At 43.2% G+C, this 17981-nt stretch overlaps 1 protein-coding gene across 3 annotated transcripts in view; it reads left to right on the forward strand.

Annotated features, from left to right (window-relative positions):
* NPHP4 (nephrocystin 4) overlaps positions 1-17981 on the forward strand; it is a 169888-nt gene that overhangs the window by 57268 nt on the left and 94639 nt on the right. For all 3 annotated transcript variants that reach the window (XM_043998123.1, XM_043998125.1, XM_043998124.1), the window contains 2 exons: positions 3404-3585; positions 4261-4387. In XM_043998123.1, coding sequence (XP_043854058.1) covers positions 3404-3585; positions 4261-4387 — 309 coding nt within the window. The remainder of the gene's footprint in view (positions 1-3403; positions 3586-4260; positions 4388-17981) is intronic.

The following is a 17981-nucleotide window of genomic DNA, read 5'->3' on the forward strand; positions in this document are numbered from 1 at the left end:
AAATATAAGAGAGATATATTAATTTCTCACACTTTACCAGGATAGTCTCCTTCTAATTCACCTTTTGGGCCTAATCCCCCACCGTAGCTCCCCCTATGTGCCCCATCCACACACTCACTATCGGGCAGGTGTAGATTATGCTTGTTCAGCTTTGTGGTATGGGCTATATTGTTTCCTATATCTTGAATGCCACCTTTTTTCTATCGGCATCCCGGAAATCTGCTGTTGTTGGGTTCTCTAAACCCCCTCCAAGGGCCAGCTCCTGGAGACCTTTCTTTAGTCTCCTGTCCAGAAATCATTCCTTCTCCCTTTGAACCTTGGACCATTCTATTAACCTGTCATTTACTAATTTGTGTAATTGTGCTGCTAAATTATAAACTCCTTAAGAGCAGGGCCTATAGCTTACTTATTTTTCTATTTCTCCAGGGTGTATGTTCTTGAAGAGGACCATCACATTGAGGTGATGTCATGACTTGCAGTGAATTGGATTGAAGTGAGGCAGGCCCGTGCAAAGTCATCACTTTGTTGGTGCTGGTGCCTTTTTAGATGCTTAATAAATGGTGGCTGAATGAATGTACGTCACTATATACATTTCGTGTCTCACCCACCAGTTTGTAAGCACCTTAAGAGCTAGAACCTTATTTATCTTGAGTCTAATTTATCTTTTAATTACAGTTAATGCCTTGTTATATTGGCAGCCAGCATATGTTAAATAATGATTGAGTGGCACAGGTGTGGTACAGTTAGTCATTTAACAAGCCTGTGTGGAGCCCCCTCTCTGTACTGGGCACCAGGGATGCAAGGACAAAACTGGAACAGACCTTGCCCTCAGGGAGCTTCTGTTTGTAGTGAGTGGGCCAGGAGCTCAGAGGAAGGAGAATTCTCAGGGTGATCCAAGAAGGTTTCTTGAATGGGGAGTGGCTCTTAATCTGGGCTATGATGGGATTTTGAGAGGAGCAGCAGAGTTCACTTTGGCAGGGACAATGGCATAGGAAACACTGGTGTATGTTTGGAGTACCAAGACGAGACATGTTGGACCACGAATGTAGGGTTCGTAAAGGGAGGTGGCAGGGATTGAGGCTCAAATGTGGCTTGGAACTAGGTTATGAATGAATGGCCTTCAGTCTCTGGTTTAGGAGCTTGGATGTATTCTATGGGTAGTGGGAAGACCCTGAAGGTTTTTGGAGGGGATGGATGGGACAAAAAGAGGGGCTTTAGGAAGGTTAATATGGAGCATGGATTGGAGAGATAGAGACCAGTAGGGAAGGCGCTTTGGTTTCTCTATCAGGTGCTCAGTTAAGCAGTGAGCAAGCATTTATTAAGCCAATGTAGAACAGTTTTCAAATTCTGATTGTGTCTTTCCATCATGGCTACGTTATCTAGCCAGAGATGTCATCGTCTTCCATTGTGTGTTATTAGCAAATTAGGCGTGCCGTTTTAACAACTGCAAGTCAGAGGTTGAATTGTTTGGGTCACACCTTTTCTGGAAAATGTGGTTTTTGCCAGTATAGTCCCATCACTGAGATGCAGTCGCAATGCAAAGATCTGTACGGAAATATAGGTTCCTTTTGTGGACTTGGTGTTGTTTCTTTTCTGCGCAACATTGATTTCACAAGGGTAAAGATGCTGTAGGAACAACTGAGTTTGGGGCATTTCCAGAAAACCTTTTTATTTTTGATTTTTATTGTCTATATTTTTGTTACTCCTCAGCAGGCAGGCACCCAGTTATCCTCTGTGGTTTTATTTTCATTATCCCAAGACTAATAGGCTGGTTTTAGGTTAGTTCAACTTGATTAATGGACAAAGGAGAAAACTTGAAATTTCAAGGATCATTTTGCAATGATTGTATAATTTAATAAACAATGATAACCTGGAGGAATATCCCTGTTCATTTGTCAAATTGCCTGTATATTTTTTTGTTAAGATGAAATGCTTTAATATCCAGTGATCACTTTGGGGCAGATTCCATTTTTATTAGTTTATGACTTATTGCCTAAATATTCTTTCCCTCCCCTCACATCCCAAATATCCTGTCTCTGAGTACAGCAGGAACCACAGAGCACAGAGTGTATCAGTTTTTGAAGTGCCTTCTCCATTTCCGCTAATAATACTGATCACCATCATCATAATAACTAACATTTACATACCATTTACTATGTTCCAGGCTCTATGCTAAGAGCTTTACAATTATTATCTCCTATGATCCTCATGACAAACCAGGGAAGTAGGTGTTGTTACAGATGAGTAACTGTGGTGGTGTCATATAGTCATTTCAGTTCTGTCTGACTCTTTTTGGTACCATTTGGGACCATTTCTTGGCAAGGATACTAGAATGGTTTGCCATTTCCTTTTCCAGCTTATTTGACAGATGAGGAAACTGAGGCATGCAGGGTGCAATGACTTGCTCAAGGTCACACAGCTAGTAAGTGTTTGAGGCCAGATTTGAACTCAGGAAGACGAGTCTGCCTGACATTCTATCTGTTGTGCTATCTAGCTGGTCTGAGGAAACAGAAGCCCAGGAAAATTTAGTGACCTGTCCAAGGTCCGAGGTCACACAGTGCAAGAACCTTATTTATTTCAAGTCTTATTCATCTTCTAATCACAGTTAATGCCTCGTTATATTGACAGCCAGCATATGTTAAATGTATGATTGAGTGGCACAGGTGTGGTACAGTTAGTTGTTTAACAAACCTGTGGAGCCCTGTCTCTGTGTAGGGCACCGGGGATGCAAGGACATAGCAGTAAGGGAGTAAGTGAGGGAGTAGGCAGTGCTTCTCCCCAATAAATGCTTGTTGATTCATTGCCTCCTTTGTGTGGAAGACTCAGTGTAAGCTTTTTTTTTTTCTACTTGAGAGTTGTCTGAAATGAGAGTTTGTCCAGCCAGGCATTTAAAAGGCCAGCAAAATGGTGAGAGCACCTAATTGGTACAGTGGGCCTGGAATCAGGAAGATCAGAGTTCAAATTCAGCCTCAGACACTTGCTAGCTGTGTGTCCCCAGGCAAGTCACTTCATTCTACTTGCCTCAGTTTCCCCATTTGTAAAATGAACTGAAAAAAGAAATGGCAAACCACTCTGGTATCTCTGCCAAGAAAACCCCAGATGGAGTTACAGAGAGTCAGACACAACAGAACAACATCAACAGAGGCTACAATATCCCTTGTATTAGAGAACTCACAAGTCTCCTGAGAATTGACTGAAGCAGGGCAGCTGTGGCTGGGTCATTCGGCCTCTGTTTTCCTAGGAACCATCTTAACAGTGAAGCATCATACAAAAGTCCTTTCTCCCTGGGCCATGTGTCTTTGACTCCAGTCTCAGTTTACTGTGTCCCTCTCTCCCCTGGAGGCCTCCCCAGGAGCTCCCCTGTTTCTTTTCTTCTGCCAAATGGGCTAACTTTCCTTTGCAGGATGGCAGCACCTTAGAGGGGAAGGCGGTCACCATTCAGGAACGGCGGCTGCACGTGGGGGTGCACAACGGTCTGCTCTTCGTTCAGAAGCCTCAGGTGGTGGTGCTGATGCCTGAGAGCGAGGTGGCCTCAGGGCGCTCTGGGACTCTCAACAGGAAGCCGTCCTTCTCCACCAAGATTAGGTAGCATGTGGGCCTAGTGGGCCAGGGCCAAGGAGGGGCGTTCTTGACCACATGGTTTCCTGGGCTAGTGAAATAACAAAGAAACTAAGGGTTTATGGAGAAGTTGTGCTTTTGTTTTTGTAAAGAGGAAGGAACAGACTGCTTGCCTCCCCTCCCCTGTGTTTCCCCTGTGCCACCCTCTCTGCCTCTCCTCTCCTGTACCACCCTGCCTACCCTCTTGTATCACCCTGCCCATTAATGAAATTGTGAAGAACTTAATGAGCCTTCTTCAGCTTTGTAAGAGAAAGTGATCAGGTGTCCCGTGTACCACTGAGCCCCGGGGCTGGTTGCCCTCTAGGCAGACCCTCCTGGGGGGCCCAGACCTTTCCTCCCAGACTCAGGGCTCATTGCTGTGGCCCTCTCAGGTGATGCTCTCCCTGTAGGAGATGAAGTCTGGCTTATGCCACTTCAGAAGTCACTGGTTTCAAACTTGCCTTTGGTGCCAACAGTACAAATGTCTTGGCATCTGCTTCCCTAACAGTCCTCAGCTCCACCCAGCTTCCACTGCTGTCCCAAGATTCATCTGCCATGCCCCCCGACAGTTGCATGTATGGCGTTTTCCATGTATCTGGTAGAAGGCAGGGTTTGGGGGGCTTTAGGGAGCCACCGCAGTCACCTGCTGCTTTTCTAATCCAGTTCCAGAAATCAGGCCCTGGTACTAAGAAGCCGAATTCAGCTGACAGAGATGGTCAATAATCCAGCGTTCGCAGTGATCTTCCAGCTGGAGTACGTGTTTAATGCCTCTTCAGGAGCTGAAGGGAAGGTAGGAGTGAGCACAGCTCCCTACAGATTCCTTCTCAGAATCGTGATTGTAAATGCTCAACATAAAACACACGGGATTACAAAGAAAGCCAGTTATAGTGGATCAGCGTGTTTTTTAAAACTCAAGTTCACAGGCCCTGATGAAGAACCCTTGTTCCCCTTTGTTGCTGAGGATGTGGGAGTCCTCAGGGCTGGTTTGTGGGAAGCAGCGTTTTGGAGCAGAAAAAGAACATAATTTTGAGTAACAGATAACTGGGATGCCTGGGATTTCAGACCTCCGGGGCTTCTGTGTCATTCTCTGTAAAAGGAGGGGGCTTGTGTTAGACATCCTCTTTGTGTCCCTTCCACGTCTGGGAGCCTAGGAGACTGTAATACTTGAATAAGTCTAGGATCCAGGCTTCCCTTATAGAGAGCCTCCCACCCCCAGGCAGGTCACAAGCCTTCCAACACTTGCTTCAGTCAGCCGAAAAGGTTCACAGCCTGGTGCCTCACCCTCTGGTGACAAGCTAAGTTGTTGGTAGTAGTGTGTGTGAGTGCAGGTGTGTGTGTGTGTGTGTGTGTGTGTGTGTGTGTGTGTGTCTTGCTGGGAATGCCTTGAATCTTGTCTTTTGCTACATAGCCTTTGAAAGCGTAGTCCCCTCACATGAGAATGGATGCCTAGATGGAGGCAGACTCTAGTCCTTGAGTGCTGTTAGCGGCACAGACCGACCACGTCCACTGTGTTCACTTCCAGTGGCTCTCCTGCTTCATTCTATGAGTCGTTGTCTCAGCTGATTAGCACCAGAATTTCAGCTGCTGTCCTGTGCCGAGGCAGCGTGGCTCCCCATCCAGACTGGACTAGAAACATGAAGTGAATTACAGAATGTGTGAGGCATGTTGTTCAGGCTTCCGTTGTGGTTCAGTTGTTTCAGTGACGTCTGACTCTTCGTGACCCCATTTGGGGTTTTCTTGGCAAAGACACTAGAGTGGTTTGTCGTTTCCCTCTCCAGCTCATTTTATAGATGAGGAAACTGAGGCAAGCAGGGTGAAGTGACTTTCCCAGTGTTTCACAGCTAGGAAGTGTCTGAAGCCATGTTTGAACTCGGGTCTTCCTGACTTCAGGCTGGGTACTCTATCCATTGTGCCTCCTAGCTGCCCCCTGTGTTCTCCGACTTCAGGATGCTTTATTTCCTTCTTCCAGTAACCTTTGGTGTGTTTCTGTGGGAGCCAAGGTCTAAGGTTTCTGGGAGACAAGTTGTAGAGACATAAACACAGAAGGTAGTTCGACTTTTGTAAATTCTTTGTCCTCGAGGTAAATTATCAGGCCAGAAAAGTGTCTTCTGACACCATGTTACTTATTCGAAGCTCTCTCGGGCACTTCATTTGCTAGAAGAGGTTGGGAGTGGTAAATGGGGGCTCACTTTGGGCTTTGGAAAAAGAGATCAGACACTCTACCTTTGCACCCCTCCCCAGGCTTGTGACACCTTAAGTGAGGTGTGACCTGACGGCCTTGGGCCTCCAGGATTCATATTCCCTGATTAGATGACAGAGAAAGCATGTTCTCTCACGCACACAAAGCCTGAGAGATAGGTCCTGTCTTCACTCTTCTCACTTAGGAGTTACATTGATTTTAAAGGACCCATGCTACCTAGATTCTGCACCTCGCTAATTATCACCAGAAATCTGGCTCAGAAGCAAATGTGTGACATTTTATTCAGTTGCAGAGCAAGTGACTCCTTGGGGTAGAGTCTGTGGATTCCTGGAGAAAAACAGAGCCCCAAGTTGAAGGAATGGCAACAAGGGACGAGGCAGCCTTCAGTGGCCTTGAATGAGCCACAGAGGCCCGGATTATTGGGCACAGACATCGAAGCTCAGTTGTTGCCGCAGCTGGCATCAGATGAGACAAAGGGCCAGGCCGATGGCACGGTTTGGGGCCTGGAGCTTTAGTTGGGGACTACAGCATTTCTCCTTTCCTAGTTCTATACTGGCTGTGTTCTCATTTACATTTAGATAATGTCTCCTTAAGAATATTTATTATGATTTACTCCCCATTGTCAAGTTTCTATACAGAAAGTGATCCATTTTGCTTGGTCCTTTATTTCTTTTTAATCCCTGTTGAAATGCTTAACTCAACGGCAAGCGGTTTGGACACGCATTGCTGCCCTCGTGGTGTTTGGGAATTGGCCTGCACAATAGTTCATAAATTTGCTTTGACGTAGTGGTTTTTATCTTAACATAGACTATTGGACTCAGCTTAACTGTCGTAAAATGGACTTTCTCCAGCATGATCCAGAAAGAAACCATGCCAGTGTATGAAGTTATTGTCCACACAAATTACTTGCTCTGTGGAACAATGAGAATATGTTAAGTGTTGTGGTATTGGAGCTAGTGTGAAGTCTGAAAGCAGAGCCAGGAGGAGCAGGTTCAGATGCATGATAATGGCGGCAGAAAATAACATTTGCCTGACCGGCTTGGAGTCACTGTCCATTCAGCTCAGTAATCTGTTCCAGGGAGGGACCCTGAGGGAGATATGATCAGTCAGTCATCAAGAAGAATTGATTAGATTCTTACTGTGTGACATGCACCGTGTTGAGCTTGGGGTAGACAAAGAAAAAAATAAAAACAGCCCCTCCCCTCTATGGACTGAGACAACGTGTAAATAAATAGGTACCTATGAGATACTGAGTAAATGGCAGCCAGCCCTGGAGGGATGGAGGCAGCAGCAAAGGGGCCTGGGAACACATGAGGTGCTGAGTGAGCCGAATCTCAGAGGAGGCCATGGGGTCTGAGGAGCCTTCTGGGACTTCTTAGAGTTTTGCTACCAAAGACTTTAAAAAATGAGTCACTAGGGGCAGCTAGGTGGTGCAGAGAATAGAGCACTGGCTCTGGAGTCAGGAGGACCTGAGTTCAAATCTGGCCTCAGACATTTGACACTTACTAGCTGTGTGACCCTGGGCAAGTCATTTAACCCCAATTGCCTCACCTCACCCCGCCCCCCCAAAATGAGTCACTGCATCTGCTTATATAAAAAAAGGGACAAGATCAGGCCTTGAGGTACCCTGAACAGAGATCATCTCCTTACTGTAAACCATCGGGCCTCTTCTATATGAAATCTATCCACCCTTGCCCTCCCTCCCCCAGCCTCATGTTTTGTTTTGTTTTGTTTTGTAGGGTAGTGAGGGTTAAGTGACTTGCCCAAGGTCACACAGCTAGTAAATGTCATGCATCTGAGGCTGGATTTGAACTCAGGTCCTCCTGAATCCAGGGCCGGTGCTTTTTCCACTGTACCAGCTAGCTGCTCCTCCCCCAGCAGCATGTTATTACCCAACATAGGGATACACTCTGTGTCACAGATTAAAAAACACACACAGCAGTTGGTAAATACTGTTTGAGAGTAGTAACTTTAGAGTTTCCTAAGGTTTTGGGACTTTTCCATTAATATCCATTTTCTTTTCCTTTTTTTTTTTTTTAATAGGGCAGTGAAGGTTAAGTGACTTGCCCAGGGTCACACAGCTAGTAAGTGTGAAGTTTCTAAGGTTGGATTTGAACTCGGGTCTTCCTGAATCCAGGGCCAGGGCTTTATCTATGGTACCACCTAACTGCTCCCAGTATTAATTTTTTTTAATTACTCATATAATTTGTTTTTACCCTGCCTTTGTTTCAAAATGTCTGTCTTCCCTTCACTGAGTTAGCTAACCCTTGTAACAATGAAGAAAAAGGATAAAAACAAAGCAATTCAGTAAAATGAACCAGGAAGTCCATGGCACTGGGCAGTGTATGCAGTGTTTCATACCTGTGGTCCTCCATCTCTGTAAAGGAGAGAGGGAGGTGCATTGTCTTGTCTCTTCCTGGTGCCCATACTCGGTCTAGACTCTGAAACCCAACCCAGAGGGGAGGACATGGAGGTGAAGGAGCAGACAGAAGTTAGACCTGGTCACCACTAAATTTAATTTTTTAAAAAAAATTTATTTTTTATTGATCTAATTCAATTTAATTCAATAGCTAAGAACACTTACTATGTACCAAGGACTTTGTTAGACACCAGAAATGAAGATTTGTTGTTGTTTTTATATGTGTCTGACCCTTTGCGACTCCATTTGGGGTTTTTTGGCAAAGATAATGGAGTGGTTTGCCATTTCCTCCATTTACAGATGAGGAAACTGAGGTAAACAGGGTTAAGTGATTTGCCCAGGATCATACAACTAGGAAATGTCTGAGGTTAGATTTGAACTCAGAAAGATGAGTCTTCCTGACTACAGGCCTAGCACTCTATCCACTTGCCACCTTGCTGACCAGGGATGGGGATACACAACTAAATTGAATTTTAAAGGAATACTTAAAGATACCTTGTAGAACCTCAGGGTATTTACATATATAAAAGGGTGGAACAGTGTTTCAACCAATATATGTGTAAGTGTTTGTATGTATGTATAGACATAGAGTTAATTCTGAACCTTTGTGTGTTTATCTTTCACTATTTCGAGCATTTGCATGATTTTATTAGTAACCTCATTTTCACTTTCATGTTGGTAACCATGCATGTTCAAAGCTATGTGAGGCGTGATGCATACAAGTGTATGGTGTGGAGCAGCTGGTGTCCTACTAGGCACTTCACTGGTCTTGTTCCCCCTACTGTTGTAGAGTCAAGAGCTCCCTGGGCATATTTTCATTATTTGCTTTTAAATTTCAAGTTTTGTGTTGCAGTTATGCCTGAAAGCATAGTGCAAGGCATTTGGGCTCTAAGCCCAAGCATGCAAAATCAGTGATGTGGCTTTGTGAGAAAGGTGTTAGATAACTATCCTTCATGCCAGAATATCTGTATCCATTGTGAGTCACGATTTGGGTGTTAATGAATACAGTGCCCTCACCCTACCATCTGACACAGTAGAAGGTAGGATTCAGGTTCAAAAAGTTTTAGTTTTAAGAATTTCCTTTTCTGTGTAGCATTTAGGGTCCTGTAGATTTTATTTATTATGAAAAGTGAACATTATTTGATATCAATGTTATTGTTGTTTTTTAATTGAGATGTTAGCACAAAAGGTCACAGAACTTTAGGGAATTTACTAGCAAGAAAAAATGTTTTGCATGTTACCAATTTTATTCTGTGTACTGCATTTTGTGGGTTATTTTGTGATTACCGTGTTGGGGAAAGTACAGATTATCAGAATTAATATTTTGTTATAAAGAACTGTATATAGAAAAGTGGATTTTCAGAAATCTCTAGTAAAATATTAAAGGGCCAAAATTTTACATACGGAGCGTTATTTGGGTGACTTGCCTTAATATTGGGGTCCTGGAAATATGAGGGACTCTTTTAGGTTTAATCTCCCCTTTGAACTTTCCTTTTTATATATTCCTCCCAGGCCAATAAGAAAAGGAGCCTCTGAGCTTTAGTTCATAAAGGATAAGATTTTATTACTTGGGAATTAATTAAACCACAAAGGTGAAACCAGTTAAGAAAATAAGGAAGTAGAAATACAGATAGTCTTTTTTTTTAATTAATAAAGTATTTTATTTTTTTTTCCGTTACATGTAAAGATAGTTCTCAACTTTTGTTTATACAAGCTTTACAATTTCAGATTTTTCTCCCTCCCTCCCCTCCCTCCCCCCCTCCCCTAGACAGCAGGCAATCTGATATAGGTTATATATATATATACACACACATAATAACATTAAACATATTTCTGCGTTAGTCATGTTATAAGAGAAAAAATCAGAGCAATGATGAAAAACCTCAAAATAGAAAAAAAACAACAGCATCAAAAACAAAAGAAATAGTATGGTTCATTTAGCATCTATACTCCACAGTTCTTTTTTTTTTTTTTCTTGGATTTAGAGATCCTCTTCCATCACAAGTTCCCCGGAACTCTTCTGTGCCATTGCATTGGTGAGAAGAATATAGTCCATCACAGTAGATCAACACTCAATGTTGATGATACTGTGTACAATGTTCTTCTGGTTCTGCTCATCTCACTCATCATCAGCTCACGCAAGACCCTCCAGGTTTCTCTGAACTCCTCCTGCTCATCATTTCTTACAGCACAATAGTATTCCATTGGAAATACAGATAGTCTTCACTCTAAGCTTAGCCTATGCAATCCCAGAGCATTCCCAATTAAGTTAGTTCAAAGGAATTTAGGGTTTTCCGTAATTAAACTCACCAACCCCAGTCAGTCTACAGTTACTTGTCATAAGAGCAGTCGCCTGAAACAGAGCAAAACTTGCGCCACTGCCAGGTCCAGGACGCCACCAGACTGCTTGCCAGGCCGAAAGAGAGTGAACTTTTGAACACGCCCTGTCTACCGGAAGCTGCCTCCCTTCCGGTGGTGTTCAGTTTTTCCTCCCCCAAAAGGGGAGGTCCTTCAAAAGCTGCTCAGTAGCATGTGCGTGATTCAGCTAAAAACCTGCGACATTAATCTATACCATAAATAATTTTTATCACACTCAGGAACCTGACCCCCCTTTTCCCATAGGTTCAATGTATCAACATTCACATTTTGGGACTTTGGCACCATTTTCTAGGAACATTATCCCCCACAAAAGTTGAGTTTTGACTAGGTATTTTGTGGAGGAAGCCTGCCATGGTGGATGGATTACTGGACTCTGAGTCAGGAAGACCCACCTTCAAATCCCCTTTCTGACCTTACCTGTCAGAACATGGGCAAATCAACTCCCCACTCCCTAGGATTTATTGAGGAAGTCATAGATGAGATGCCTACTGGCATGGATTTGACTATACAGAGGCCCAGGGAATTCTCCACGCTGAATTTTTATGTCTTTTGGGCATTTGTGTATTTTTCCAATTGGTAAATTTTGAATGAACAAAACAGACAAACCCAAAGTCACAAGCAAAGTCCTCTAAATTGGAAGTCATGATTATGTAGGGTGTTATTATTGGAATATAACATATATTGTATATTATTATGTATATTATATATGGTATATATTATATACCACATCGTAACATTACATATTAATATATATTATTAAACTTTGGGTAACAATAGTTACATTGTGCCATACTTAACTTCCTATTGAAAGAATAGCTTGTTATTTTTCACAGGGAAACTACTTACCCCATCTTACTTTTTACAGTAAAAGACAATAATGATCCTGTCCTAAGTAGCCCTTTCTTAATACTCCCAGCCAAAAGAAAACGGCTTCTCCCTTTCTCAACAGCACCTCAGAAGGCAGCAGCTTTAGTGCAGGAAGTCTGGTGTTGCTTCTGCTCCATTAACTGTACAAGTCCTCAGTTAAATGTGTGACTTTCCCTCTTGTTTTTTCCAACCTGTTTTGAAGATAATAACTGTCCAACTGCTCTCTAAGAAGTGATCCTTCTTACTGCTGGAGTCACAGAACCACGTTGTCAGACTTAGAAGGAACCATCCAGGCCATGTAGCTTTTCTCCTTCCTATTACAGATGAGGATGTTGAGCCAGGAGAGGCTAAGGGCCTCTTCCAGTGTCACACAGCTAGTCAGGCAAAATGAGACCTAAAATGCAGTTCTCCCTTTGTGTAGGGTTTTCTCCCCTTTTTGCCTCATTATTCAATTTGGGATTGTTCTGAAGGTTTCTTGGACTTGATTGGTTCCACTATTTCCCATTGTCGTTGGAAAAGGTTCCAGAGAATCATTTTATCCCATTATTAATTAACTTGCTACTTACTTTGTGAGAATAACCAAGGATGCTTTTACATTCAATGGCATTCGACTTCTCTATTTCATTTCCACTCATTTATTATTCTGGCTTTACTTTCTTCCTGGTGTAGCCTCAACCCTCCAGTTGGGTAGTTGAGTAATGTGCTCTCCATCACCCTTGACCTTCTGCTCTTTGCAGCCTGCTAACCACCAACTCTGAGTACCTCCTACCATATGTCTTCTCTCTTCCTACTCTTGAACTGCTGAATGGTGCCCAAAGAAATCACAAAATGCATTCAATCATGGACTTGATCCATTGTAAATTTATGCTGTAGCCCATGGATGGATTAGAAGCACCATGGGATAGTAGTCAAAACACTGGCCTTGGGCAACAAAACCTGTCTTTGGATCTTAGCTCTGACACTGATGAGCTGAGTGACCATGGGCAAGTCCCCTCAATTCTGGGGCAAAAACACTTGTGATTCCCATTGAGGGTGCTGTTTTTGTGAGGGTGATACTTTGTAAATTGTGAAGTGTTCTAGAAATATGAGCTGCTAATATTATATCATTGTTGTCATCATCACCACCGTCCAAGTTTTGCACCTATTCGCTAAATAAAGGTGAATCACTGTTGTTATCACTCATAATCATCTTCACTCTCCCCCTTCTCTGCCAGCTCCATCCCCTTAGCTAGTAAGTACAATCATGTCTCCCTTAGTCCAACATCATACTTTTGACCCTAGTATCTTTTCAATTTCTTGCCCTCTTTCCCTCATTTATTGTCAAACTCCTATGAAGGGCTGTCCAAACTTGTTACTTCTACTTCCTCACTACCAATCTGTCAAAAAGAAAAAACCTTCAACACTTTTATTGATGCCTTTTGTCTTTATGTCAGTCATTTCAGCCTTTCCCCTTTCCCCCCAATAAACCCTCTTGGATAACAAAGAAAATGATTGCAAAAACCATCCAACAGAGAGACCACCTCTGACATTGTACACAGGGGGAGGGGGAGAGAAAGTGGGTCTTTGCCTCTTCTGCAGTCCCTTATTTTCTCAAGGTTTGAGTTCCTTTGATCCTCTTTTCACATTTATTTGTTGTAGTCCTTGTGTCTGTTGTTCTGTTCTCTTAGTTCTGCCTTTTGGGATCTGAATCAGTTCAGAGGAATCTTCCCAGACAGTAGGAGTTACTCTCATGGTCAAGGGGAAGCTCATTGAAAACCAAGCTTGGTTTGTTTTTGTCTTTGGTTTTCTTACCACCACTGTGATGTAGGTGCTTAATAAATGTTTGTTGAATTGGAGAGCCTGCTCTTAGTCTTGTTTTTGCTGAATGAGTCAATCTGCTGCTGTTGGCTTCCTGCTTCTTTTTTTTAAATGTAAAACATGACCGTATTTGTCATTTTGTACGAGATAACTTGATTAAAAGAAAAGAAAATGAAAGAAAGGGAAAAATCATGCTTCAGTCTGTTCCTTCAATATCAGTTCTTTCTTCGGAAGTGGATAGTATGTTTCATCGCTAGTCCTTTGGGACTGTCTTGGATCATTGCATTGTTGAGAATAGTCAAGTCATTCACAGTTCTTGCCAGGTAGGACTTTTTGTTTCAGAGACCCTCTCAAAACCCTGGCTTGGAAAATGAACTGGCAGAGATGGAGACGTGACTGATAAGTTCCTTCCAGCAGGGGTTATAGTTTTGAACAATAACAAAACAACTAGATTATGAGGTTTGTTTCATACATAGGAATCCAGTTCATGTTGGCAGTCCAGACCAGAGAACTCTCATGCAGTTGTGATTCAGACAGCCAAGGGAGGAGATATGTTAGGGAAAGGGAAAGATAGTGAGCACTGTGCAGACCAGCCTAGGGACTTCAGGGTCCTTGAGCCCAGACTGATCCATGAAGGCATGACAGGAAACCCAGGAGGAGCCCAACAGGGAATGCTCAGAGAAGTGTAGTTGATAGTTTGGCCTACATTAGAGAAGGATGGTAGCATGAATTATATGGAAATCTAGGAAGATAGGCAATTAATCTTTGGGAGTCACAGTGGCAGTGAGGAAATATCTTAGCAGATGGGTGGTTTAGCAGTAGGGAGGTCTGAGAGTAGGTAGTAGGACCTAAACAGAAGGATTGGCATGATGGATAGGGCTTCTGTTCTTGGTAGGACTAGGGAGAGAAAGTCTGAACTGTACTCCCAGACCAATTGGAGTATGGATTAGGGTGTCAGGAAAGGATTTGGATACAGGGGAAGAAGGTCAATGCCTAGGAATATGTATAGCACAGGGCATGGGAGATTGAATAGAAACTATTTGGTCACAAGGGAATGGCCAAGAGGGGTCCTCGGGAACCAAAAGGAAGGGGGGTTACTTGATTCTGAGCCCCCCAGAAGGGCTCTATAGGATTCTATTTCATTTGCTAAAGGACTAGATTAGGCCTAGGGCCTGAGCCTGAGCCAAGCCTTCAGGTGGGGATGACACGGCCTCACCTGGAGGGACACTAGGTCAGCATTACAGAAGGCTTTGAATTGACCCCAGCGAGTGGACTCTGAAGATTCAACAAGATTCTCCAACCTATTGATGGGGCTGCCAAAGCTTTAGTCCACAAAGAGACCATCAGGAAATGTTTCTCTTCATGGACCATGGGGCACATTTCTCAACTTAGTAACTTCACTTCAGATGCTGAATATTTTATTATTAAACTAATTTCTGTCTTACAAAGAGCTCTCCTTTGCTTGAAGTGCCATAAAACCTTTAGCCAGGATGAAGAATTATACCTGGTTATATAATTTCCTTCAAAATCATACCCTGGCTCTTTGCACTTCTCATTTATGTGTTTAAAAATAATTACTTTACTCAATAGGATGAAGGGCAAATATTGCCCATCAAATTATTAAAGTGCTTTTAAATGACACCACTTAGAACATGGCACAAATGGGCTTATTAAATCACTTTAATTATATGTTGTTAACTTTATCCACCATGTATGTTTATGGAGGAATTTAGCCTGCAGCAGCAACCAAGTGCTCTATCAGTTTAATTTGGAGACGGTCTTAACGAGAAATTGATCTACATTATGGAAAATGTTACTCCTTCAGACTAATTTTGGGTTCCTTAGACTGTACTTGAAAATGTTGAGTTTGCTTTTCACCGTGATCCAGTCCAATTTCAACAAGCACTCACTGTCTGACACATGCCTGTCACTGTCCTGGGCACTAGGGATAGATACAAAGACAAAAATGAAACTGATCCTGCCCTCAAGTTGGCTCTGTTCTTCTGGAGGTGGGACGTGTGCACCAATAACTATGCAGTGTGGACGGAGCAAATCCTAAGTCGTCTTGAGTTGGTGGCTGGGCTTGGAAGGGGCTAGAGCCAGGATGGGCCCCTTATGGGAAGGAGCACATAAGCTGAGCTTTGAAGAGAGCTGGGATTCAAAGTGGGCATTTATTTAACACCTACTATGTGCCGGGCACAAAGACAGAAATGACAACAGTTCCTGCCTTTGAGGAATTTACATTCTACTGGGTGGCCATTGTTGTTTGCCCTTTGTTCTTGAAGAGGACCATGACATCAGGGTGATGTCATAATTTTCACTGAATTGGATTTAAGTTAGGGAAGGCTGTGCAAGGTCACCAGCCTCACTCTTTCCTCCAGAGCCATCTGGGTGCAGTGGCAAGATATATATCAGGACGACTAGAGATGGTCCTGGATGTTTAAGGCAATTGGAGTTAAGTGACTTGTCCAGGGTCACACAGTAAGTGGCTGAGGTGAGATTTGAACTCAGGTCCTCTTGACTCCAGGGCTAATGCTCTATCCACTGTACCACCTTGCTGGCCTGGGTGGAAATTGTGCACAGATAAGAACATAGAAAGTCATGTTGGATGGGATAGTTGTTGCTGGGGGCAGTCAGGAAGGCCTTGTTATAGGCACTGGCACTTCAACTTAGTGTTGAAGGGAGCTAGGGGTTCCAGGAAGCAGAGGTGAGGGGGAGAGCATTCAAGGCAGGAGGCATAGCCTATGCAAAGACATGGAGGCAGGAGCTGGAAAATGAATTTTAATTGGTGTCTAACTAGAATTTCGGTTGGCTCTAATGACAGCTGCAGTGGTAGGAGTCTGTTTGTCAGAGTATTTCCCAATGTAAAATAGATAGGAATCAATTGAATTTTTTGCCCAGTAGATTTAGATAAAGTCAGGGTTAGTTTCATCACCTGTCACATTGAGGACAAAGACCGGAGCTTGTATGTATAGTTCCCATGACTAAGCTCGACCTGTAAGCCTGATTTAATTTCTTTTAGCCTGTGTGGTATTGTTGGTTCCTAAATATAGATTCAGGTGTTGACAGTTCGATTAAAAATCAATCCACCAGCATGATTTGCTTGATTTGCATAAGTTGCATTCCAAATGTCTTAGCTGTAGTTTGGTGGGATGAGGGATTTTAAGGTAACTCCTGTTGTCTGACCTGTTATGGGCCAAAGGCAGGGCAATGCTCCTTACTTGCATTTTCAGGTGCAGTGTCTTTGAGTAGAATGAGCACTAGGTTGGAAACCTGAGGATTTGGGTTTGAATCCCACTTATGCTTTTTTGATGGAGCAATGAGGGTTAAATAACTTGCTCAGGGTCACACAGCTAGTAAGTGTCAAGTGTTTGAGGCCAGATTTGAACTCAGGTCCTCCTGAATCCAAGGTCAGTGCTTTATCCACTGCAGTGCTACCTAGCTGCCCCCCCCCCCACTTCTGCTTTCTAATACCTTAGTGACCTGGATCAAATTGCTTCCCTTCTCTAGACCTCCATTCTTTTATCCATGAAATTGAGAAGTGCAATTAACTGCTCCTCCAGTTAGGGATCAGAGAATCTCTGATGTAAATCAAGGAGGGCAGGGACCTCAGAGTTCTTCTCTCTACTCCAACTAGAATACTGTGATTGAACTGAGTCATAGAGTCAGGGCCAAATCAAGATGTCTACAGACTAGAACAGTGTCTGAGTCTAATCCGATGACCTTTAATGGAGATGGCAAGATCACAGATTCTCCAAGTCTGAAGCAATTTCAGAAGGTGTTTAGTTCAGCAGAATGTACCTCCTCTCCCTACAACATACATGATTTAACTAGTGATTCTTCAATTTCTCTTTGAAGATTTCCAGTGAGGGAGAACTCACCACTTCCTGAAACTGACCACTCCACTTTGTAGTAGCTTAAACGGTTAGGACACTTTCTCCTTGTTTCAGAGCTACATTGTTTTGGTAGCTGCCAGCAGTTGTCCAGGTTTTGCCCTTTGGGGACAAGTAGAACAAATCTTGGGCAACTAGGGGATGCCAGGCTTGGAGTCAGGAAGACTCCTCTTCTTGAGTGCAAATCTGGCCTCTGACATGTACTAGCAGACTTAACTCTGCATCATTTTCCTCATCTACAAAATGAACTGGAGAAAGAAATGGCAAACCACTCCAGTATCTATCTTTGCCAAGAAGACCCCAAAAGGGGTCACAAAGAGTTGCACACTACTGAAAAATGACTAAACAACAAAGAACAAATCTTTCTCTCTTTTTAAAAATGTTTTATTGGTGGGGCAATGAGGGTTAAATGAATTGCCCAGGGTCACACAGCTAGTAAGTGTCAAGTGTCTGAGGTCAGATTTGAACTCAGGTCCTCCTGAATCCAGGGCAGGTGCTTTATCTACTGTGCCATCTAGTTGCCCCCAACAAAGAACAAATCTAATCCCTCCTTGAGATGAGAGGCCCTACGGATACTTAAAGACAGTTATCATCTCCTCAAAGTCTTTTATTCTCCAGACAAGACATTTCTAATTTCTTCAACTGAGTAATTGACATGAATTCAAGACCCTCCTCTGGATACTCTTCAGCTTATTATCAACTTCAAGTCCAAAATATGGCCTCCAGAACTGAATACAGTGATCCTGATGTCTGACTGAGCAGAGGGCAGTGGGACTGTGGCCTCCCTAGTCCTGGATGCCATCATCTCATTGCCCTCTGAGATGGCATT

This window comes from Dromiciops gliroides, chromosome 3, assembly GCF_019393635.1.
Source record: "Dromiciops gliroides isolate mDroGli1 chromosome 3, mDroGli1.pri, whole genome shotgun sequence".
Lineage (NCBI taxonomy): Eukaryota > Metazoa > Chordata > Mammalia > Microbiotheria > Microbiotheriidae > Dromiciops > Dromiciops gliroides.